The sequence below is a fragment of the Littorina saxatilis genome, linkage group LG7 (assembly GCF_037325665.1).
Source record: "Littorina saxatilis isolate snail1 linkage group LG7, US_GU_Lsax_2.0, whole genome shotgun sequence".
NCBI classification, from domain to species: Eukaryota; Metazoa; Mollusca; class Gastropoda; order Littorinimorpha; family Littorinidae; genus Littorina; species Littorina saxatilis.
The window spans coordinates 14,569,893-14,594,139 of NC_090251.1; the positions used below are offsets into that span (position 1 = coordinate 14,569,893).

The 24,247-nt window shown below is 43.0% G+C and overlaps 1 protein-coding gene across 3 annotated transcripts in view; it reads left to right on the forward strand.

The window, feature by feature from the left end:
- LOC138970767 (major egg antigen-like) overlaps positions 1 to 22,919 on the forward strand; it is a 78,325-nt gene extending 55,406 nt beyond the window's left edge. For all 3 annotated transcript variants that reach the window (XM_070343276.1, XM_070343277.1, XM_070343278.1), the window contains exons 2-4: positions 13,373 to 13,878; positions 15,619 to 18,872; positions 18,938 to 22,919. In XM_070343276.1, the coding sequence (XP_070199377.1) occupies positions 13,546 to 13,878; positions 15,619 to 16,536 (1,251 nt within the window). In that variant the 5' untranslated portion in view covers positions 13,373 to 13,545 and the 3' untranslated portion in view covers positions 16,537 to 18,872; positions 18,938 to 22,919. The remainder of the gene's footprint in view (positions 1 to 13,372; positions 13,879 to 15,618; positions 18,873 to 18,937) is intronic.
- The last annotated feature ends 1,328 nt before the right edge of the window (positions 22,920 to 24,247 follow it).

Sequence of the window (24,247 nt, forward strand, 5' to 3'; positions counted from 1 at the left end):
GAATCCGTTTCCTTGAGTGATCCGATTTGACGCCTCATTTTGCTGTAGGTCAGTCGTGCCCACTCATTGAACTTTTCTTCCCCTTCTTCGCCCATCCCCCCCCCCCCCCCACACACACACACATCCTGAACCCCCACCTCCAACCCACCACCTAACACCCCGCCTTCACTCCCCACGTCGGTCTTCTTCGGTCAGTGTATGTGGCTATCAGACGCACAGTTGATAGGATGCAGGTTTCTCTCATCTTTGATGAGCGCTCGAACGAATGAGTTGCTTAGAGGGGCGAAGTCTTCTCACCATGGTGCCTGGAGGAAATGGTGTTTTCAAGCATGGTATCCTCCACCTTCCCTGTCTTTATTCGGCATCAACACATGCAAGCATGCGCGCCTAGTTCTGGAATATCATGTCTTTGTTTCAACTCCATCTACTATATAATACTGGTAGGATTTTCGGTGGTTTTTCGATTCCTGTGACCAAACCGCGCGGATTTGTGCCTTCTCCTTCGGTTGCTATGCCAACGTGACCCAGGAAATCGATTCCGCTAGGTCCCGACTTCCAATTTTGTCCACGAACAAAGTTTGAAGAGGTTTGTCTCGCAAATTTGAGCAGACACAGTGAACTTTGACCTGAACTTTGACATCGCGGCGAAAGAGATCTGTGATTGGTTCTTCTTCAACTTTCGGTTCGACTAAACACGCGACCGCACCTCAGACGAACCTAGCTGTGTGTTTTATTTCTCTACCCCAGACGAACCTAAAATAATAAGAAGATAGATAGATCTGTTTATCTGTTAATGGAACTCCAAAATATTCCATAGATTTGTTTACTAAACAGTTCGAAACATTATCACCTGATAAGTCGCCGTATAACCTTATAGGTTCCAGCGACTAAATATTTTCCCCCGGTTCAACCATAGACATGTACGTCATCATGATCTCCCCTTAATTTGACCGTTATTTTGGCTGTCTTAGTGAAATGGTAAGATATATCTCTATGTTTTTTACATGTAAGTGTTCGGAAAAAATACAGTTATAGCAGCTATGTACAAAAATAAGCAGCATATGCTCTTTTCGCCAAAGTAAAGTCCTTTTTTCTTCTGGTTTCTTATATGTGTCACAGCACACCGCAAGCTTTTAGGCGAATAGCAAGTGAGTGGTATATATATATCATCAATTTTATAGTAGATAACGGTGTAAAATACTTACCATGTTCATGTCCGTTATACGTTTTCAATATTCCATATGTGTCATTTAATTGTGTGTTGCTTGATGCCATGTATGTATGTGTATGTGTGTGTGTGTGTGTGTGTACATGACTTTAAATAAGCATGGATGGATGTGTGCACTCGATTGTGTGTGTGAACCATGTATATATTTTCTGTTGTCAATGTTGTCAATTAGATATGTTATACTATGCGTTTGAATCATTAAGTATTTTAGACGTCATACTTTTTTTCGTATCTTCACGATGGCTTTTTACCCGTTTAAATTTTAATGCTTCCAACTTTCAAAGCGCTGCACGGCTGGGAAGAGATGCGCACTTTTATCACTGTTGTTCATGTAGACGTAATCATGGATTCATGCAAACGTCATACCTGCTGTATTTTATTTTGTTTGTTTGTATAGTCGCGTGCGGTCGCGCAGTCTTTTTGGTCAGTTCCGATTACCTCCCATTGATGCGAAAACCTATATGACTGTTTTTTGTTATTTTTCTCTCTGTTAATTCACCAGTGGCTATGTAACATGTGTTATACCTTATAGGTTCCAGCGACTAAATATTTTTCCCCGGTGCAACCATAGACATGTACGTCATCATGATCTCCCCTTAATTTGACCGTTATTTTGGCTGTCTTAGTGAAATGGTAAGATATATCTCTATGTTTTTTACATGTAAGTGTTCGGAAAAAATACAGTTATAGCAGTTATGTACAAAAATAAGCAGCATATGCTCTTTTCGCCAAAGTAAAGTCCTTTTTTCTTCTGGTTTCTTATATGTGTCACAGCACACCGCAAGCTTTTAGGCGAATAGCAAGTGAGTGGTATATATATATCATCAATTTTATAGTAGGTAACGGTGTAAATTACTTGCCATGTTCATGTCCATTATACGTTTTCCATATTCCATATGTGTCATTTAATTGTGTGTTGCTTGATGCCATGTATGTATGTATGTGTGTGTGTGTGTACATGACTTTAAATAAGCATGGATGGATGTGTGCACTCGATTGTGTGTGTGAACCATGTATATATTTTCTGTTGTCAATGTTGTCAATTAGATATGTTATACTATGCGTTTGAATCATTAAGTATTTTAGACGTCATACTTTTTTTCGTATCTTCACGATGGCTTTTTACCCGTTTAAATTTTAATGCTTCCAACTTTCAAAGCGCTGCACGGCTGGGAAGAGATGCGCACTTTTATCACTGTTGTTCATGTAGACGTAATCATGGATTCATGCAAACGTCATACCTGCTGTATTTTATTTTGTTTGTTTGTATAGTCGCGTGCGGTCGCGCAGTCTTTTTGGTCAGTTCCGATTACCTCCCATTGATGCGAAAACCTATATAAGAAGATAGATAGATCTGTTTATCTGTTAATGGAACTCCAAAATATTCCATAGATTTGTTTACTTAATTTTTAAAAGATAAGTTCGAAACATTATCACCTGATAAGTCGCCGTATAACCTTATAGGTTCCAGCGACTAAATATTTTCCCCCGGTGCAACCATAGACATGTACGTCATCATGATCTCCCCTTAATTTGACCGTTATTTTGGCTGTCTTAGTGAAATGGTAAGATATATCTCTATGTTTTTTACATGTAAGTGTTCGGAAAAAATACAGTTATAGCAGTTATGTACAAAAATAAGCAGCATATGCTCTTTTCGCCAAAGTAAAGTCCTTTTTTCTTCTGGTTTCTTATATGTGTCACAGCACACTGCAAGCTTTTAGGCGAATAGCAAGTGAGTGGTATATATATATCATCAATTTTATAGTAGGTAACGGTGTAAATTACTTGCCATGTTCATGTCCATTATACGTTTTCCATATTCCATATGTGTCATTTAATTGTGTGTTGCTTGATGCCATGTATGTATGTGTGTGTGTGTGTACATGACTTTAAATAAGCATGGATGTGTGCACTCGATTGTGTGTGTGAACCATGTATATATTTTCTGTTGTCAGTTACATATGTTATACTATGCGTTTGAATCATTAAGTATTTTACACGTCATACTTTTTTTCGTATCTTCACGATGGCTTTTTACCCGTTTAAATTTTAATGCTTCCAACTTTCAAAGCGCTGCACGGCTGGGAAGAGATGCGCACTTTTATCACTGTTGTTCATGTAGACGTAATCATGGATTCATGCAAACGCCATACCTGCTGTATTTTATTTTGTTTGTTTGTATAGTCGCGTGCGGTCGCGCAGTCTTTTTGGTCAGTTCCGATTACCTCCCATTGATGCGAAAACCTATATGACTGTTTTTTGTTATTTTTCTCTCTGTTAATTCACCAGTGGCTATGTAACATGTGTTACAGAATTGCACCGGTGTAAGGGTTAACATTTTATTTTTCACCAAGAGAATATAATTCATTATATGCGGGATAATGTGCGGGGGGGGGGGGGGGGGGAGGGGTGCAAACAACATTTTCACAAGCACATAACCAACAAAATGACATCGCATGCGCAGCACACAAAGTGCGTAGCACGGGTACCACTAGTTAGACTAGATAGGAGCTAGGCGAGGAGAGTCTGAAACCGTCTGAACTTTATGTTACAAGGATAAAGATGTAAGGCTTGGCCTTTTCTTACAATCTGTCCTTGGGACAACAACGTTCATACAAACAAACAAACAAAACACTATTAATTTATACTAAAACAGAAACACTATAATTAGTATAAAAGTTAACATTCAAACACCAATATATACATGTGCGAGATGATGATGATGATGATGATAATTATGACGATGATGGTCACAAGTCTTACAACCGATAATATAAGGCTAACCCGTACCGTTGCAAGTTTGTTTCCTTTCTCTTTTGGACCAGTGTGGAAAATTAACGTTGATTGCAAAGTAGAGAGTTGAGGAGGAAGAGGTGTGGGGAGAGGGGGGGTAGGGTAGGTGAGCATGAGGTGAGGCTGCAATCAAACTAAGTTTCTAAATTCCTTCTCGACCAGCTTACCCTAGACAGAGGCTCTATATATAATATAGTCTTGAGTCGAGCGTTTGAAAATGCCTGAGCCTGAAGGCGGGCGTAACGTACACCTCTTGGTATCAGTCTGCCTTCAGAGATGAGGACGACAGTTGTATTTATGACCAGAATAGCGCGCTGCATTTTCCTGCATAGAACTAATTCGCGTCTGCCGTGACGGTGCCTGAGCTAAACACTGGCGGGCACTGCTCCCAGCCCGACACACGGCACTGTAAACATTGCCCGTCCCTTCACCTCTCTCGCCACCATCCGCCCTATACCCTTGGTCTCATGCCTGAATAGGGGAGGGTGATTAAGTACATGCGCCGAGCTGGGTTTCGTTTTAAAAACACAACTTGACGACCTAAACAAGCAAAATGTTTCGCATTTTTATTCCTCTGCAGATCCAGATTAGCACAGCACCGACCTCCGTGGCACCGACGCACGTGCAAGACAGCGCGTTTTGGTCTCCAGCCTGTCTCGGTCATCAGTGCAACGTGCATAGTTCTGCAACGAATTAATTTGCAATCTCTTATAATCCGTTTCTCTCTCTCAACCCTCATGCCAGCAGCCAGATCTCACCGTACCAACGTGATTATCATCACAGACTGCAAAACCAGACAGCAGCTCATAAAAATAGGGGGCAGACTCGTCCGGGTGACTGGAATTTTCGGGCAGGTCTGCTAGCATGCTATGCAGTATGTGGCTGGGTTTGTGCGGAACTGCGTCAGCTTCTGCTAGGGGGATATAAATGTCAGGAGTGATGAGAACCTGGTGTGTCTGGCAGTGTGTGTGTGTGTGTGTGTATGTGTTTTTGTGTGTTTCTGTGTATGCGTACGTACGTGCGTGTGTGTGTGTGTGTGTGTGTGTGTGTGTGTGTGTGTGTGTGTGTGTGTGTGCGTGCGTGCGTGTGTTTGTGTGTGTGTGTGTGTTGGGTATAGAAGTCTAAGAACTTAATTAAACAATGGCGACTGCACGTGAGAGGGAACAATAAGTTCGTTATTTGACGTACAAGTGTCTGTAGTTCTCGACCATTGCGGCAAACTTCCGAGTAAAACTGACTTGTTCTGGTCAGTGATGGAAACTCGATAATTAGAGAAGTTACGTTTTCTACGGAGTACGAGCAGGAAGATCCACGAAGAATCTACACTGACTTTTCTCTTGTATATCGTCTTGAACGACAAGCAATGTATCTGTATTTTTGCTTCTATTTTGTCTGACTAAACAGAATTGCAAAACCATTTAAAGAAAATCTGAATGGAAAAATTAATCTATATAATTATTAGCAGTCTGGTTTGCATAGAAGACGGAACCGGATCAGTTCTCTTACTGTCCGACGTCTGGAACGACAAGCAATGTATAGTTACAGTATAATTCTGCTGCACCGTACTTTGTATGTGACTCCGTTTTGCTGACTTGACAGAATTACAAAACGATTTGTCAAGTCTGGTGACCAGCCCTTACCCTATGATCAATAATCACATAACGACGGTTCAATGCTTCCACAGATATCATTTCCCAGCTTGCTGTGCGGGCCATTTCCGGCGGATGCGCGATACTCGGGAGAGTCCGCCATTATGGCGGCTTGAGGTCAGCCGTCTTTTGATTGGTTGTTGGCATCAAGGGACGTAACTCGGGTTTGGTGATGATCTATTGCCGTGTTTTGGAATGAGTCTGGTTGAATATTCATGACGCCTAGATCGGAATTGTTAGGAATTCTTGTTTTGCTGTGTGGAGAGGAATTTGTACGTCAGTATTAGTGATGGTTTGAATACTTTTGTGGTTCTACTTGATCCTCAGGATGTCAGATGAACTGGCCCGCAGGACTAATATTGTTTAGTGTGCTGATTATAGTGTCGAGAGGAGTTCGTTCTGCTTTTGAGTCCTGTTTCGAGAACAGAAGGTACACTTAAAAGTGAGTCACTGTGCAATAGACTCTTTGTGTGTGTGTGAGTGAGTGTGTGCGTGTGTGTGTGTGTGTGTGTGTGTGTGTGTGTGTGTGTGTGTGTGTGTGTGTGTGTGTGTGTGTGTGTGTGTGTGTGTGTGTGTGTGTGTGTGTGTGTGAATACACTGAGTAGATACCAAAATGTGTCTACCCCCGTTCTTCTGTTTTAAGGTAGGACTATATAGGAGCCTCATTTTTCTTCAGTGGCCGTGTGCCCCCCACCCCAAGTCCAAGCAACACACCAAATTCCAGCTCAGCCAGTCCATCATAAACACCAGAGATCTGAGTGTTGACAGAAGGACAAACATCAACAGACAGACACAGTGAAACACACACACACACACAAACGTACCCACACACGCACACGCTGACACACACACTGACACACACACACGCACACACACACCCCGTCCTCTATTTACGGTGGGGGGGGGATGTGTAATAAATACTAACATCATCCCTGTATAATGTCCGTGTGGATTTGTCTGGCCTGTTTGCACAGAGCCTCTAGACCATGATTCTCATGCACGTGCTGCCGATAAACATGGCAGTAACCGCCACCGCTTCGATCAGTGCCACACACACATAATAATATATCCTCCTCGCACAGTCTCTCATCCCTCCCCGCCCTACCAGTCTTCAATGGCTTCAGCCCTGCACAGCTGCGGGACATGAGTCTCTCAGTCTTATTTCCTGAACCCTCTCTCTCAACAATGCATCCCGGAATCAACAGAAAGGGGAGAGTTTATGATGCAACGAGGAACATATGCTTGACATAGGTTGTGTCAACTTGCTGCTGTGGGATGTTATAAAAGTGTGGTAGTAGGTTTTGGTATAGCTGTGAATGAATTGTATGGGGGGGGGGGGAGGGGGGTAGTATGATGGTGTGGGGGAGGGGGTGAGTGTTCGTGTTCGTGTGTCTGTCTGTCTGTCTGTCGGTCGGTCGGTCTGTTTGTCTGTTTGTCTGTCTGTCTGTCTGTCTCATGCTCAGTGTTGGTCACGGTCTCTGTCTGTGCGTGTGTCCGTGTCTATACGGGTGTGCGCGCACGTATTTATATACACGTGTTTGCTTTTCTGTCCGCCCGCCATTCTGTCAAGCCGTCTGACTGGTATCGAGAGTCTGTCAGTTTACCTGGTTACCTGTACCTTCCTTTGAGAATCCTGTTTACATTTAGTCAAGTTATGACTAAATGTTTTAACATAGACGGGGAATTGGGACGAGGGTCGTGGTGTATGTGTCTGTGTGTGTGTATGTGTAGAGCGATTCAGACAAAACTACTGGACCGATCTTAATGAAACTTGACATGAGAGTTCCTGGGTATGATATCCCCCAGACGTTTTTTTTTTCTCAATTTTTTTTTTATCAATATCTTTTAGTTTGATGCCTACAGATTGACTAAATCTAGTAAATGTTTTTTCATTGCTTCACGCGCACGCGACTTGTTTGTTTTGTTTTTGCATTCCCAGAAATATCTGTTTTACCTTTCTCTCCCGTTATTAGCTGTATATCCAGTACAGTGCAGGCGCCCTTCAGAGGGGGGGGGGGGGGGGGGGGGGGGGTTGCGGATAAATACCAGAGGGGATTCAAACTGACAGGGAGCGGATTGTCTAGATGCCTTTTCGCAGGTGATGGTGTCTGTCGGTGCTCCGGTTCCCGAGCACCCCACTGAATCTAATTTGGGCGGAGGGTTTGGCACAAGAACCAATTGTTTTTTGCGATAACAGGGGCTCAAAGAGAGCAGTGTGGCTTGAATCCGTTAATATCGCACAGTATATATTTGAAGGTTATCTGTCGTTGGATATAGCGTATGAAAATAGGACGCAAATTTCAGTGATACTTGGGGGAAATGCAGAGGGAGGGTTCGGGGCAATAGGTAGAGAAGCGAAAAGCACGAAAGGCTGAGTTCTTTTTTGTTCAACGAGCTCAGGAGAGAAATGCAATTTGTTCAAGATAAGGTTCGGTAAAATAAGATATGGTACGATAGGATAAGATAACATCACATCAAATCACATTATATGACACAATATTTTTATTTGTAAAAAATATTCGAAATACAACGCCTGCAGCTCAGAACGTAAATTATTATCGCAAAGTGCTTTAACTACTTGCGTTTCTAACAACAGCAACACCTTGACCATTACATTAGATTCATGCAGGAGAGAAATAAAATGTGAAAGAAAAATTGTGGCCAGGCGAGTTGGAGGTTTGGTGCGAGAGTTGGAGGGGGGAGTGGGGCGGAAGGAGGGTGTTGAAATAATGACTCCCATAACCCACACCTGTTGTTCGTTTGGAATTAATGAGCGAATCAAAGGTGAAAAACCCCGTTGCGGTGGGAACCTGAATGTGAAACTCTTCCATCGATTGCGACAGTTTTAAGCAATACAGAGAGAACTTTCAGAATTTTATTACACAAGGATACAGGTTTTAGGCTTAGCCTAATCTTCTAACCTGCCCTTTGAACAAATACATAGAGGGGACTGAGCTAGAGAGATCTAGAGAGAGAGATGGAGGGAAGGAGAGAGGGAGAAACATGGAAAGAAAAATAGAGAGAGAGTCTGTCTGTCGGTGTCTTATGTCTGTATTTTAAAGTCTGATCTTCCGTCGGACTGCATGTCTGTCAGCTCAAGTCTGTCTGCCTGTCTAGCTGTCTGTGTGTCTTATTTCCATAATCCCTTCTCTCTGTGCCGTCTTCAACTGAGTCATGGCCTATTCTACGTGTATGCATATTAATACTGATTCTGCATGGCAGTTTTGACATGCACACTCGTTTCGACTTCGAGCAGAACCTCTCTCTCTCTCTCTCCCACCCTTCTATGTCCGTCTGTCTGTCTATCTGTCCTCATTTTGTCTTTCTGTCTTTCTCTCTCAACCTCTGTAAAATTACCCCTGCTTGCATTATTTTGATGTTTTACTAGTTTAATACTTTGATGAGATACTGTTCCTTTTAGGTATGAAATGATAACATGTGCATGTGTGTAGGTATGCGAGCGCACGCTTGCGCGCGCGAGCATGTGTGTGTGTATATGTGTGCATGTGTGTGTGTGCATGTGTGTGTGTGTGTGTGTGTGTTAGTGTGTGTGTGTGTGTTAGTGTGTGTGTGTGTATATACACTACTCACAAAAAGTTAAGGATCACTATGAGAAAACAGGTGCTCAATAAAATCAGTTCGCTACTGTTATTTATTTCTCAGTCAAACCAAATTGTTATGAATTCCTGTTCAGCTGTAAGTGGGCGATGTTGTGTTAGTGGGAACATTGCACGAGATTCTCTACTACTGAGCTTGGTAGCAAAAGAAAAAGCGGAAACTTGCGAAAAAGGACCTTGTTTTGGACCGTTCAGCCCGAACACATTGCACAAGCCACATGGAAAAACCATTATGCACGTGCAAGCACTGCTGTTTATGTGTGAGATGCTGTCACTTCCTTGGCTTTTTGAGAAGACATACCACCAGTATTAGGCATTATCTCACAATGCCTCCACGACGAAAATTGAACGAGTTTGAGAGGGGACGAGCTGTTGCATTGTTCCAAGATGGTGTCCCCAAGCGAGAAGTGGCCAGGCGACTTCACGTGTCCATTTCGGTCATTGTCAGACTGATTCAACGTTTCACAGCCACTGGGAGGGTCCAGGAAAGACGCAGACCTGGGCGACCAAAGAAGACAACTCCACGTGAAGATCGTCTCATTGAACGACTAGCCTTGCAAACAAGAACAGCCTCTTCCAGCATTATTCGAAGGCAGCTGAGGGTGGCTACTAACACCAACATCAGCCAGCAGACCATACGGAATCGCCTTCATGGGTTTAACCTCCGTTCTCGTCGCCCAGCTGTACGGCCACGCTTAACTCCAGCCCATAGGGCAACACGCCGCGCCTTCTGCAGACGTGACATGAGGTGAACACGTCAGCAATGGTCCCAGGTCCTGTTCAGTGATGAATCACGCTTCACCCTGAACCACAACGACGACCGACTGAGGGTCTGGAGGCGCCAAGGGGAACGCTACATTGACGCCACTGTCCAAGAAAAGGTGGCCTTTGGTGGAGGTTCTGTAATGGTCTGGGGGGCCTTCACCACAGAACACCCTTGTTTCATGTACAGGGTAACCTGACTCCAGGCCTCCGATACCGGGATGAGATCCTTCGACCGCTGGCTGTGCATACACGGCAGCAGATGGGACCCAAGGCTGACTACCAGGATGACAACGCTCGCCCCCACAGGGCAAGGGTGGTCAACGACTTCCTGCAGCAGTCTGGAGTCAACAGAATGGAGTGGCCAGCATGCAGTCCCAATCTCAACCCGATTGAGAACCTCTGGGATGAGTTGGATCGCAAAGTGAGGAGCAACCACCCCCCTCCCAGGGATGTCCAGCACCTCTACCAGATGCTGCAGGCTGAGTGGCAGACGCTTCCACAGAGGATCTTCACCACCCTGGTCAACTCTATGAGGACTCGCTGCGTCGAGTGCCAGAACAGCCAGGGCGGTTACACGCATTACTGAACTTTTGGGAGCATCTGAATGCCATGTCTTGTGATTTCAACGACTTTGTGAAATTAAATTTCGATACGTACACACTTTGATAAAATGTACAGACCAAACGATTGCTCGAAATTGAAAGAAATGTCGTATCGTTATCACTAAAGCATTGAATTAAACGTTTGCCAAATACCAACGCATTGGCTTTCTTATTTGGAAAGTTATGAATGTGTGTGCAAGTGATCCTTAACTTTTTGTGAGTAGCTTATATAAATATATATACGACTTGTGTGTGTGTGTGTGTGTGTGTGTGTGTGTGTGTGTGTGTGTGTGGGTATGTGCGCAGTCTTTGCTTTCGTTTACAATTATTCTCTGAATATGTTCCAAGGACAGGTTGGAAGATTAGGCTAAGCCTAAAACCTTTATCCTTATGTAATAAAGTTGAGTTCTCTCTCTCTCTCTCTCTCTCTCTCTCTCTCTCTCTCTCTCTCTCTCTCTCTCTCTCTCTCTCTCTCCTCTCTCTCTCTCTCTCTCTCTCTCTCTCTCTCTCTCTCTCTCTCTCTCTCCCCTGCCCCCTAACCTTCATCCTATCTGTTCGTACCTGCTTGCATAATGCATGTGTTTATTTTATTTTTGTACGCACAACACCCTCTTCTCCTTCGAGTCTGTTCATCTTGTGGTATGTGTCGAGTGGCGTGTTTTAGCGGCATGTTAGCAAAACGGGGTAAAAAGTTGGAGATATAAGAGGTAGGCAGTGAAAGACAAGACACAGCTGCCAGACATGCAGACGATCCGCACGTGCCCGGCTGTGTACCGGGACACAGGCACACGATTTCTGTCGTTATTCAAGTAAATGAAAGATACAGTGGACCCCCCCCCCCCTTTTTTTAAGACACTCCAATTTAAGACTGCATGTACCTCTCGTTCAAGACCTTGTTTTCTCAGACTTCCAGTTTACAACCTCTGTAAAATTACCCCCTCTGTAAAATTACCCCCTCTGTAAAATTACCCCCTCTGTAAAATTACCCCCTCTGTAAAATTACCCTGTAAATTTACCCCCTCTGTAAAATTACCCCCATTTTAAGACTGCCTCCTTTTACTAAGACCTGATTTTCTCAGATTTTTTTTTAGGTTTTAAAAGGTGGGTTCCACTGTACCTTCCGTTCCATGATGTCGGTCAAGGCCGATCTGTCCGGGGGGGGGGGGGGGGGGGGGAGGGAGGAGGAGGAAATACGAGACATAGGCCAGATGCTGGACATTTAGACGGCTGGCACGTGCTTGTGTAAGATCAGACATAAAATAGCAAAGCATAGCACATAGACATAGAGCACTTTATTATCTCAACGAGGAGAAACTCAGGTGTGGTGTATACAGCATTACAATAAACAACATAAAACGTAAGAACATAAATGAAAATAGCATAGCATTGCATAGCATAGCATAGCATAGCCTGGTATCACATCACATCAGACTGAGCAGGACTGAAATACGAACTGACTTAATCAGACTCGACCTCAAGTCAGTCACACATTGAACAAGTAATACAATTAGCACAACAATATAGCTATTTGATGAAATAAACCTGGACACGTATATGCCAACGGCGCCGCTAATTTTAGCCGCTAATTGAATATGGCAAGTGGTAGGATGTGTAGAACATAATACCCTCAGCTACTAGATATATAAACCATAACTATCGGCATGTGCCACTCGCAGACCCTGCGCCACAGAGAGACAGAGACAGATAGACAGACAGATCGAGACCGACAGGCAGGCAGGTGCAAAGACAACGAGAGCAAAGAGGGAGAATAGATAGATCGGTTTATACCATCTTCGAAGAGAGGGAGAGAGAGTGGTGAGAAAAGAGAGAGGCTTAGCTCACAATGGTCAATACAACACCAGAAGCATAAAATCGCACCAGGAGAACCGTGTTTTGGCAAGCTGCTAACAAAAAGTCTTGCTACGTGTATGCATGTAAGTCTGTGTGTGTAAAAATAGCCTGGCAGTGCCCGCAGTCTGGAATTGCAGGCATCCGGTCTGGCAGTACTCTTGTGGTGCTCATCCTTCTCTGAAGTCTGACAGCGTACACTGTCACACTTCTGACGTTTGTCTTGACACTTGCACAAATTGTACTGACGTTGGAGGGGGGAGGAGAGGGGAAGTGGTTTGTCATTGTGAATAGGCAAGTCACAGTTTAAATGACAGTCTATTGAATGCTATTTGGGTTTATTTTTTAACCAGGAGCTGAACAGAAAAAACAATGAACTCTCTCGTCAAGATGGAGAGAGAAAGAAAGACTGAGAGAGACAGAGAGAGAGAGAGAGAGAGAGAGAGAGAGAGAGAGAGAGAGAGACTGAGAGAGAGAGGGTGTTAATGTTTTCAAAGATTGGAAGGAGGCGGACACGAAAGCAGCAGAGAAGCTAACTTAGCTTTTGAGTCTGAATTGCTAACACCTGTAGACATTACTGGCAGGCTGTTTTGCAAACACATACGGTTTTGGGCAACCAAAGTGTTTTATAACTTAAACTTTGATTGATTTGAAGTCATGGGATATAGAGAATATGTCGGGGAAATTAGTCAGTGAATGAAGTAGTCAAACAAGAACTGAGTCCACTGTAATCTCAATCAACTATTCAATCTTATCATTCTGCCACTTTCGAGCGGTCAGAAAGTCTGTCAAACATCAACTTGTTTTGTAATGTAAGAAACTGAATGACTTAAAATTTCAATGTTTGCTGATTTTGTGTGTGTGCAGGAGAAGCTGACTCTGAACACTTCAACACAACGGACAGAACACGCACAACCCACCTGAACAGCCTGCAAAAACCACCCCTACCACAACACACAAACAACCATCCACAATACTGACCAACAAAAACCACTTCCCCAACACACCGACCACCACCACAAGGACCAACACCTGCCACCATGGCCACACGCATCCCCATCAACAAGGAAGGCTCAGGCCTCGGCTTTGAGGACCGCCAGAAACGCGTGTGGGAGGATATGGAGCTGGACATGGAGCGGCGACGCACGGAGTGGGAGGACGAGATCGAGAAGATGCGCAAGGAGTTCTTCGTGCTGCGCCCGGAGAGAGAGGGCCGAGGGGGATTCGTGGGCGGCCCGGCACCAGCCCCTGTGGGCCTAGGGGGGATTGGAGGGATGGGCTCGAGAAGCCGGCTGCTGGAGACTGCGTCATCGGGTGGTGATGACTCGCGGGGCATGGTGGTGAAGGACGACAAAGGCAACCCTGTATTTAAGGTGAGGACGACAGCGGGTTTCAGGGCTGAATCTGAGTTTTTTGACTCACTTGCGAAGCAAAAGTGAGTCTATGTACTCACCCGAGTCGTCCGTCCGTCCGTCCGGAAAACTTTAACGTTGGATATTTCTTGGACACTATTCAGTCTATCAGTACCAAATTTGGCAAGATGGTGTATGATGACAAGGCCCCAAAAAACATACATAGCATCTTGACCTTGCTTCAAGGTCAAGGTCGCAGGGGCCATAAATGTTGTCTAAAAAACAGCTATTTTTCACATTTTTCCCATTTTCTCTGAAGTTTTTGAGATTCAATACCTCACTTATATATGATATATAGGGCAAAGTAAGCCCCATCTTTTGATACCAGTTTGGTTTACCTTGCTTCAAGGTCAAGGTCACAGGAGCTCTTCAAAGTTGGATTGTATACATATTTTGAAGTGACCTTGACCCTGAACTATGGAAGATAACTGTTTCAAACTTAAAAATTATGTGGGGCACATGTTATGCTTTCATCATGAGACACATTTGGTCACATATGATCAAGGTCAAGGTCACTTTGACCCTTATGAAATGTGACCAAAATAAGGTAGTGATTCGTGAACCACTAAAAATGACCATATCTCATGGTAGAAAGAGCCAATAAGCACCATTTACTTCCTATGTCTTGAATTAACAGCTTTGTGTTGCATGACCTTGGATGATCTTGACCTTGGGTCAAGGTCACATGTATTTTGGTAGGAAAAATGTGTAAAGCAGTTCTTAGTGTATGTCATTGCTAGGTTTAGTTATTTGACCTTGACCCTGAAGGTAAAGGTCAAGGTCAAGCATGTGAGTCGTATGGGCTTTGCCCTTCTTGTTTTCCTGGGTTCCGGAAGCTCCATGTCCTCCCCCCCCCTGCATATGTGCCTTTTTTCTCAAAGAAAGACCCAAAATACCCCTTTCAAATGCTAAATTTGAAGGATGTAAGAGCAACGCTTTTGACTTGATGTCGTTCCGGCAAGGTATTTTAATCATGCTCTCATCACATGTGAGAGTCTGGGCAGGTGTTTGGTGGTGAATGTAATATATTACACGAGAACAATGGTACCTTTAATCAACAAAGAATCAGTGGAAAATATAATACATGTAGTAAGAATGATGCACTAAAAGGAGAGCGTGAAATGATCTCAACCCTTTTGATGCATTATTCTTACTGTTATATTTTCTCTGTACAGTGGAACTTCACTTTTAATGCCCCAAAAGACTTCCTTCTTTTCAAGACATAGCTTCTTCAGATTGTTTGTTCATAACCTTTGTAAATTTACCTTCAATCTTTTTGTGAGACTTGATTTTAAGATTGTGGGAGGTCTTAACCCCTTCACTGCCCACCCCGTATGTAATACGTGGTCATTTTCAGTTTGTCGTACGCCCATAATCATACGTGGGATTTGTGTCAACAACATTTCAGGACATTTCTGAAAACTAAATGGGAGGTAACCACTGTCCAACAACTTCTAGGGGTTCTTAACACAGTTCTTTCCCATAGACCGTTCGGATAAGTTGCTAAAGTTGCTACCACGTGTTGAAAATGCTGTTATACTGTGGCAGTGAAGGGGTTAAAAGGGGGGTTCCACTGTACAGAGAAAATACAACAGTAAGAATAACATCAAAAGGGTTGAGATCATTTCATTTTAGTGCATTATTCTTACTACAGGTATAGGCTAGCAATGCTGATTTTTCTTTCTTTGTGCCATCACCCAGGTGCTGTTTGACGTGCACGACTACCGACCAGAAGAGGTGTCAGTCAAGATGGACACCAACAAGATCATGGTGTCGGCACGCCACGAGGCCAAGCAGGGCGGCTCCTCCGTCAGCAGAGAGTTCAGCCGAGAGGTCAAGATCCCCAACGACCTTGACCCTCTGACCTTGCAGTGCACCATGGGACCGGACGGGATTCTGGCCGTGGAGGCCCCCATCCCCGCGCCAAGCTACGCCGCCATCAGGGAAGCAACCACATCCCTCCCCGTCAGGTCCGCCTCACCCCTGCAGACCTCCTCAACCTCCTCCAGCTACCAGAAGTCCTACCAGTCCCCCAGAGACCCCGTTCTACCCACAGGCTTCAAGCCTGTCCCTGCCCCTTTCCTCAACTCCGCCCCTGCTCCTTCCCCCTCCGCCTCCTCTCTAGGCTCCTCCTCCCCCCGCCACCAACCCCAGCAGGCCACCTCCTCCACCTCCACCGCCTACAGGGATTCCTCCAGCCCCATCCCCCCCGGCTTCTCCAAGCCCAGCCCCCCGTTCCAGTCGCTAGGCAACCAGCAGTCCGCAGCAGCGGGGCACGGTTTCAACAGTCCACCCCTGCGATCATCAGGCTCGGGCGGCAGGATCGGTTCCCCGGTGGTTCTGCAGGAGGTGGGCAAGTTCAAGCTGGAGATCGACATCGAGGACTTCAAGCCCGAGGAGCTGACGGTGAAGACGCAGGACAAGCGGGTGGTCATCTGCGCGCGAAGGGAGGAGAAGATTGGCAACCGCTCCAGCACGCGGGAGCTGAGCCGCGAGCACACCATCCCCGAGACGGTGGACCCAATCAGCATCAAGGCGTTCTTCACTGACGGCGGCAAGCTCATTGTCGAGGCTCCCTTCCTCGATGCCGCTGGTCTGCCGCTGGTGACTGGCCGGTAATCGGCCTCAGCACGCTCGCCTGAAAAATAGTTACGGTACATTCGTTTTCAGAATCTTCAGCAGAAGTGGGATCAATATCCACCCAGAGGGGAGAGGATTGATCTGCCAGGATTGTTTCCTGTGATTTAAAATCCAGGAAGAGCTCGTGAAAGAGACTGAGCAAAAGCCTTGCAGCGGAAGAGCATGAGGGAGTTACAGTTTCTGTTGAAGAAGCCACAAGTGAAGAAAAACAAGTGAAAAAGGTTGAGTGAGTTAGGTGTATTACTGTAGGTTTTGATGCCAGGTAGTTCTTCTTCACCCTGTCCGTTGTGTTCACGGTGTGGTCATGAATAGTACAATGTACCAGGTTTGCAACAGAGATATATAGTTCACGTGTTAGGAAGGATTTCAAAAACCCATTTATGAACCATTAGAATATTTTCACTGGAACCCAAGACAATACGCAACAAATCATTCTTCTTCTTCAGGAAACCTGAAGGTTTTTTTTAAAGGTTAGCTTACACAATTCTTAATACAGATTAAAGAAATAACTTGGAGTCAATCCACCACCAAGAAATTATTATGTGAAGGTGACCATCAAAGCCGTTTCTTTAATAAACGTGCATATATACCATTGACAGAAAAAAAAATTATTGACACAAAGTAAAGACTAACTTCAGAGTGAATTGCATGATCAACAGAAAAGGATTCAGTGAATGTGACCTTGACATCTGTTGTGACCTTTTTCTAACATACAAAGGAGCCGTTGAAATATGAAAGCAAAACAGATTTGGAACTGTATGAAGATATATATACTATTTGCGTGATGTGAAAAAGTAACATGGCATGAATCCATCAAAGGGAAGTATTGAGTTTTTACTTTGAAAGCCTTTTCTAACCTACGAAGGAGCACAGACAAGAGATAATCTTGAAACTTTAGGGAGCTGGGTTGTACTGCTTGGGTGATCAGTGATGGCGCTTGTATTTTTTCAAACCGGTACGCAAACTTTTATGATGCAAACAGTCCTGAAAAAAACCGGCAGGCTACTCATTCGGCTCATTGGAATCAGTAAGAGTCTAACTCAGAGTACTGGTTTTGTTGTTTTAACAGCAAAAAAAAACAACAACCCGTTCAAAAAATCAACTGGTTGGTCATACCGGCAACCAATTTTGTTCCGGTATTTTCTCATTTCAACCGGTAAAATACCGGTAAATACCGGTTAACGCAAATACTGGGTGATGTGAAATGCTGGGTGCCATGCCATGAATGACGGTGTAAGCCGAGACAGGGTCACCTTGGGGGGGGGGGGTCTGTGCACGTGCACGTTGAGGCCAAAGCTCCATGCACGGTGCACGCCGGACCTCTGTGCACGGTGCACGCTACGAGAATTTCCCCATTCCCATGCACGTTACGTCCAAAAAGCCCATTCCCGGTGCACGTGGTAAAGCATCGCCCCCCCTCCACGCATTGAGGAGGAGGAGGAAGACGAACAGATGAAATTGTTTCAAAACAAGAGGAAAGAAATGCTACTGTTTGCTCCATAATTATGTTGTTCAGCATGGTGGGTTGGTGGTACAGTAGAACCCCCCTTTTAAGACCTCCAAAAATCTGAGAAAACTAGGTCTTAAAGAGGAGGGAGTCTTAAAATGGGGGTAAATTTACAGGCCGAGGGTCGGGTATAAAAGCAGAGCGGCGCCAAGAGAGAGTCTATAACACGAAGTCAGGTTGACCGGTTGCGTTAGTGCATGGATACTGCATAACTTTCACCATGTGCTCAGTTGTATTGCACAAGTGTACAAATGCGTGCGTGCATGCGACGGCGTGTGCGTGTGTGTGTATGTGTGTGCGTGTAATCTGCATTCAGAGGATTTATTGCTAGTGTGAATAGATTATTGCAACTAATATTGCTTCCAAATAACCGTCAGAAAAAAAGGTGAATACTACACACACACACACACACACACACACACACACACACACACACATAACGGGACTTTACAGACTGAGGTTCACAAGAAAGGCACACACACCAAGGCGAGGTATGCGGCAGTCTGCTGTTGGCTTGTTTAATCAAGCGGAATGCCTTGGCTACTGCATCCACCGGACTCGGTAACTTTAGACCTGTCGGTCACTGAAAATAGGCTCCGCCTATACCCATGGGTATTCTGGCCTGTTGGACCTCGGCCTTTAAAATGGGGGGTCCACTGTAGGACCTTGACCTTGACCTTTGATGATACAGTGGAACGACCCTTTCAAGACCTACACAATTTGGAGACAGTTATGTCTGAAAAATGTATCAAGAGAAAATCGGTAAACCTAGGGTCTTGAAAACGGATGGTGTTAATTAAGACTGGAGGTCTCAAAAATGGGTGGTGTGAAAACTGGGGATCTTAAAAGGGGGGTTCTGCTGTTAGACTGGAGGTCTCAAAAATGGGTGGTGTTAATTAAGACTGGAGGTCTCAAAAATGGGTGGTGTTAATTAAGACTGGAGGTCTCAAAAATGGGTGGTGTTAATTAAGACTGGAGGTCTCAAAAATGGGTGGTGTGAAAACTGGGGATCTTAAAAGGGGGGTTTTGCTGTTATTGAACCAGATGGCGTTTGTTTGCCAGCTACTCAATATGAAAAGGTGCATGATGTTTAGTTATGTTCTCTGTTATAAATCTTCTCTTCATTTGTTTGCCTTACCTTTGGTCTACTTGCTGACACGATCACAGACGCACACACACTGACACACATGCACACACACTCAGACTCTGACACACACACATGCACACACACACACACACACGCTGACACAACTTTCTGTTCCAATGCTGGGAGGTCATCTTTGGATGAGAATATAGAATGGGTGGAATAAAATTAGCAGCGAAATGTGTGGGTGGTTTTTTTTCCCTCTTGTAGGTTATGACGTTTAGTTGCATGTTTATTTGCCATAATCAATGATGGTGCTTTATTTGTATATAGTGGGTTTTTTTTCTTGTAGACTTCTTTGTTTTCAAATTTTGTATTGTCCATTTCAAGAGACATATTTGCCGTTTGAGATTTGATGAGTAACATTTGTGCAAAACTGTACCATGTCAATTGGCTTTGCAGTTTGCGTATAAGTGAACCTAATTTTAATTTGAACTACTAAGTACTTTATATTTGAGCTAGTGCTCATTACTGATACCTTGTACCAACCTTTTCAGCAGTTTACCCTGATGTAATTGGTAACGTGCATATTTGCACTCCCAGAGGTTGTTTTTGTTAAACGGCAAGCAGGGAAATTTGTTCTTGTCACTAGAAATTTCTCGTACCTAATAAGTTAAAATCTGAAAACGCCAGAAACAAAATCTGCTTCTGGTCGTTGTGTGCTAGTTGAGATTTCAGATTTAAGTTTTTTTTCTTGAAATATGCAACGCTACCCTGACCATCTGTTTTAACAGACTGAGTGATTTCTTTGATGGTAAGAAATGTTTTGTAAGGAGATTGGGAATGCAAAATGGCCAGTGCGATCACTGAGTGATCTAGGGTGGACTGTTCGGGAGACTGCATGAGAGAGAAGTACAAATGTAAGGCTTTGGTTGAGAAGGTAGCTTTTGAATAAGGGGCATAATCTTCTTCTGACTGTGGTCTGACCTTTTTTGGTTTTCTCCCTTCTGACACGTGCTGTGTAAATCTGTGTGTTGGATTTGGAGGCGCATGCTTATTTATTTTGGGTTTCTTTATACATTTTCTTTTGTTTGGTTCTTGTTACTGTTTGTGTGCATGTGTTTGTTAGTTTCTTTCTTTCTTTTTACTTTTATTGAAGCCTAAACTTTCCCTCTTTTTGTTGCTTGTTTGAATGCTTTTAAAATGAATAACATGCAGTCCGAGAATCTACTGCAACATTTATTTTGGAGACATTTTAGTACATGTAAAGAAGTTTCTATGATGTTTGTTTGTTTATTTATGTTTTTACATTTAGTCAAGTTTTAACTAAATGTTTTAACGTAGAGGGGGGAATCGAGACGAGGGTCGTGGTGTATGTGTATGTGTGTGTGTGTGTGTGTGTGTGTGTGTGTGTGTATGTATGTAGAGCGATTCAGAGAAAACTATTGGACTGATCTTCATGAAACTTGACATGAGAGATCCTGAGTATGGTATCTCCAGACAAATTTTTCATTTTTTTGATAAATGTCTTTGATGACGTCATATCCGGCTTTTCGTGAAAGTTGAGGCGGCACTGTCATGCTCTCATTTTTCAACCAAATTGGTTGAAATTTTGGTCAAGTAATCTTCGACAAAGCCCGGACTTTGGTATTGCATTTCAGCTTGGAGGCTTACAAATTAATTAATGAGTTTGCTCAGTAAAGTTGTCATTAATATCGATTTTTCGCAAACAGATTTAAATTTGATTGCATCGTATTCTTCATCACATTCTGAATCTAAAAATATACATGTCATGTTTACTCTTAAAATGTGATCACAATTAACGAAAATAGATTAATTAGTCTTAGGTTTTAAATTTAAGAAATCGATCCAAAAATGATTTCATCTTATTTTTTTATCATTTCCTGATTCCAAAAACATATAGATATGATAGGTTGTATTCAAAACAAGCTCAGAATGTCAACAAGAATACAGAAAGGCGCGCTTTCCTGCTTAGCACAATACGCTACCGCGCTAATCTGGCTTGTCAATATCACTACGTTTTGCACGTGGGAGGTGAGCGATTTCCTTCACGCGGGGATTGACGAAGCTGTACTGTCTTGGTGAAAAAAATACAGTGCGTTCAGTTTCATCCCGTGAGTTCGACAGCTTGACTGAATGTAGTAATTTCGCCTTACGCGACTTGTTATGGTTTAACTTAAACTGCTGCATTCAACTAATGTGATTTTGTTCTTATTGCTGAATTTTGTTTTGTTGTTTACATTTTGCGTTCAAGTTTGACTGATATGATATTATGCTTGACTATGTTTTGTTGAGTTTGTGTGTATGATTTGAACTGCAGACGAGATTAGCTAGGATGTGCCACTGTGACGGATGAGACTTGTCATTTTGAAAGTTAATTTGCACTGACACTGTCCCTTCCACAGAAGTAACTTAATTAGGTCAGCCTGGGTGATCATTGCAGTCGTTAAGAACGTATAACTCGGCAGATATTGAATCAAATGAAATTTTTCTTTCTAGGCCTGGGAAGCAGGAATATTCAGATGATGCTGTACGAGGGTCAGGTACAGTGGAACCACCCTTTTCAAAATCCAAACATTTCAGAAAATCAGGTATTGAAAAGGAGGAGTTAAGCAGACGTGGTGCTGGGTATTTCTGGGCGATTCAGTCTATCGTGATGTCTTGATTTCTTATACAAATGGCGCTCAAAACAAAGAATTATCTTTGATGTTAAAAGAATAAAAATGAGCGCATTCGTATTCTTGGATATGTTTTGCCGCAGACACTTTTTTGTACAGGGAGAGTTTTAGATAAATGCAATAGGCTGACAAGTTACCGGCACTAGGCACTGGTTTCTTGGAGAGAAAATAATTTTGGTTATGTTCGGTCTTTTGGGAAAGGAACTTAGAAGGCTGACTAGCTCCATTTTTTTTTTGCCCTCTCACTTCCACCCCCTCCAAATAAATCAGAACAAAACAAGCAGACAGACACATAAAAAATGAACAGAGAAATGTGCCTGTGGGTAAAACAGAACGCAACAATATTCTTTCCGCTGCATACACACTGACTGATCTACACCATGTTACATCATGTAACTTTCATTTGCAGCAGGCATAAACACTGAAAGTTTTGTGTTTGAGTTATGCATACATTAATTTTTGTTGCAAAGTTGTTTTAACAATGTGTAAATGAAATTACGCAAAGTCACTTTGTGTTTTCAAAGGCCTTTTTGTCAGTCTGTTCCAATTTATTCATCTTTTTGCTGTTATGCATCAGGGAATCATCAGACAGTATGAGAAAAAAAGGAGGATTGCATCATTGTTCGCCTTCTTATTTTCCACAAAACACGGTATTAAAACTTGAATGAGAAATGACTGCAGCATAATTATGTACATCTGAAACCTTCAAATGCTAATGTTCGTAGTTTATACTTACTTTGGTCTTAGTTTGTAGAATGTGTTGAAACCAGCCGGCCTTGATAGTTTTGTGCTAATCTTTTCATGTATAGATCGAAGCATAGTTGAGATAATTTCGAATTGAGATGTCTTTTTTCGCAAGCTGCCTTTAATTTATTATTGACGTCCATTTCTTTTTGCCTCTGTAAGCAAAACACACACACACACTGCTGATATTATTATTTCAATTATGTCTGCACACAGATATTGCATAATTATTATGTATGTATTATTATTCTTGTTTTTGTACAATGTTGACTTTTGGACACTGTGTAACATTCACACCCAAAAACCAAATAAAGTAATTTGACCATTACCAGTCATTGTTGTGTCCGGATTTTGTGTAATACCGGCTGTCACTCACACAGCTCAGTCAGAACCTGTACCTTCAAGAGAGAGACAGAGAGAGGAATGGGTGTGCACTCGCGTGAACAAAAAACTGTCGAGCTTCACAGATGTCGTCGTTGGGTAGTTTTGGGTTTGTTTTAGATATGATTTTTGAACTGTAAATGCACTCAGCTGCAACAAAAACGCAAAACGAAGGCTGTGAGCTGCACTGTGCCTTTAACCCGTGATTTGTAAAAATGTAAAAATATTTTACAAATTACGACGAACCTAAAACCGCGATTTGTAAAAATGTAAAAAAAAAAATCCATTCATTTCTCTATTCAGCCTATTGTCCCATCGCTGGGAAATTCGGATCGCTTAATTCCTCCCAGTGGAAAGCTAGCAGCAACAGAGTCACGCTACCCCAAAGTCAAGGGATCCATTAGATTTGTTTTTCATTCTTTTTTCATTTCTTTATCACTTCTTGCACCAAATACAATCCACTCAATTACAAGAAAAACCTCTGACCTTTCATACATGTGCCATTCTGGCGGTAAAAGGCAACTTATGACGAGTAAAACCGGCTTAACAGAAAAACACAGGTCGTCTGAGGACGCGCGTGACGTCACACAGCGTAATACAGGTCAAACTGATGAAAACTTTGACTTACTCTAATTGATCCGAACATTTATTTATGCACTTTAACTAAATAAAGTGTCTCAAAAGAATTAAAAATGGAGTGCACTAAGTTAGGTTTATGGAAAAGTTGCAAATATGGAGATAATAGGGGAATTCCAAACTTCATCTACTGGCGCTAAGATTTCAGAGAGCGCCGAAAGTTTGGGTTGAAGATGATCAAACATTACTGCAATTAAAGTAACAACAGGGCCCTAAAAAGTACCTAAGCAACATAATGTCTATCTCCACTCATAATTATCATCTAAAATCAACATATAGGCTTAGATTGCATAAAATAGCACACTTAACTCATTCAATCTGAAAATAGATAGGTCATGACGTCACAAAACATGGCCGCCGCTGAAACGTAAACAACTCTGTAGTGATCGAGGTTCATGCCGTCTGCTAAAGGTGCACATTGTCACAGATGCGAAAAATATCTATCAACATAAGGCATCTGTAGTTGCCGTGTTTTTGAATATAAAAAAACGCCAACTTAAACAGAAAAAGAATGATAGGTAAAAAGAACAAATTCTCTCAGGGAGGAGGGGGAAAAGTCTTTCAGGTTATTTTTTGAAACAATCCTGATCAGATGCGAAAAATATTTATCAGCAGAAGACAAGGGGAACAATAAGTAAT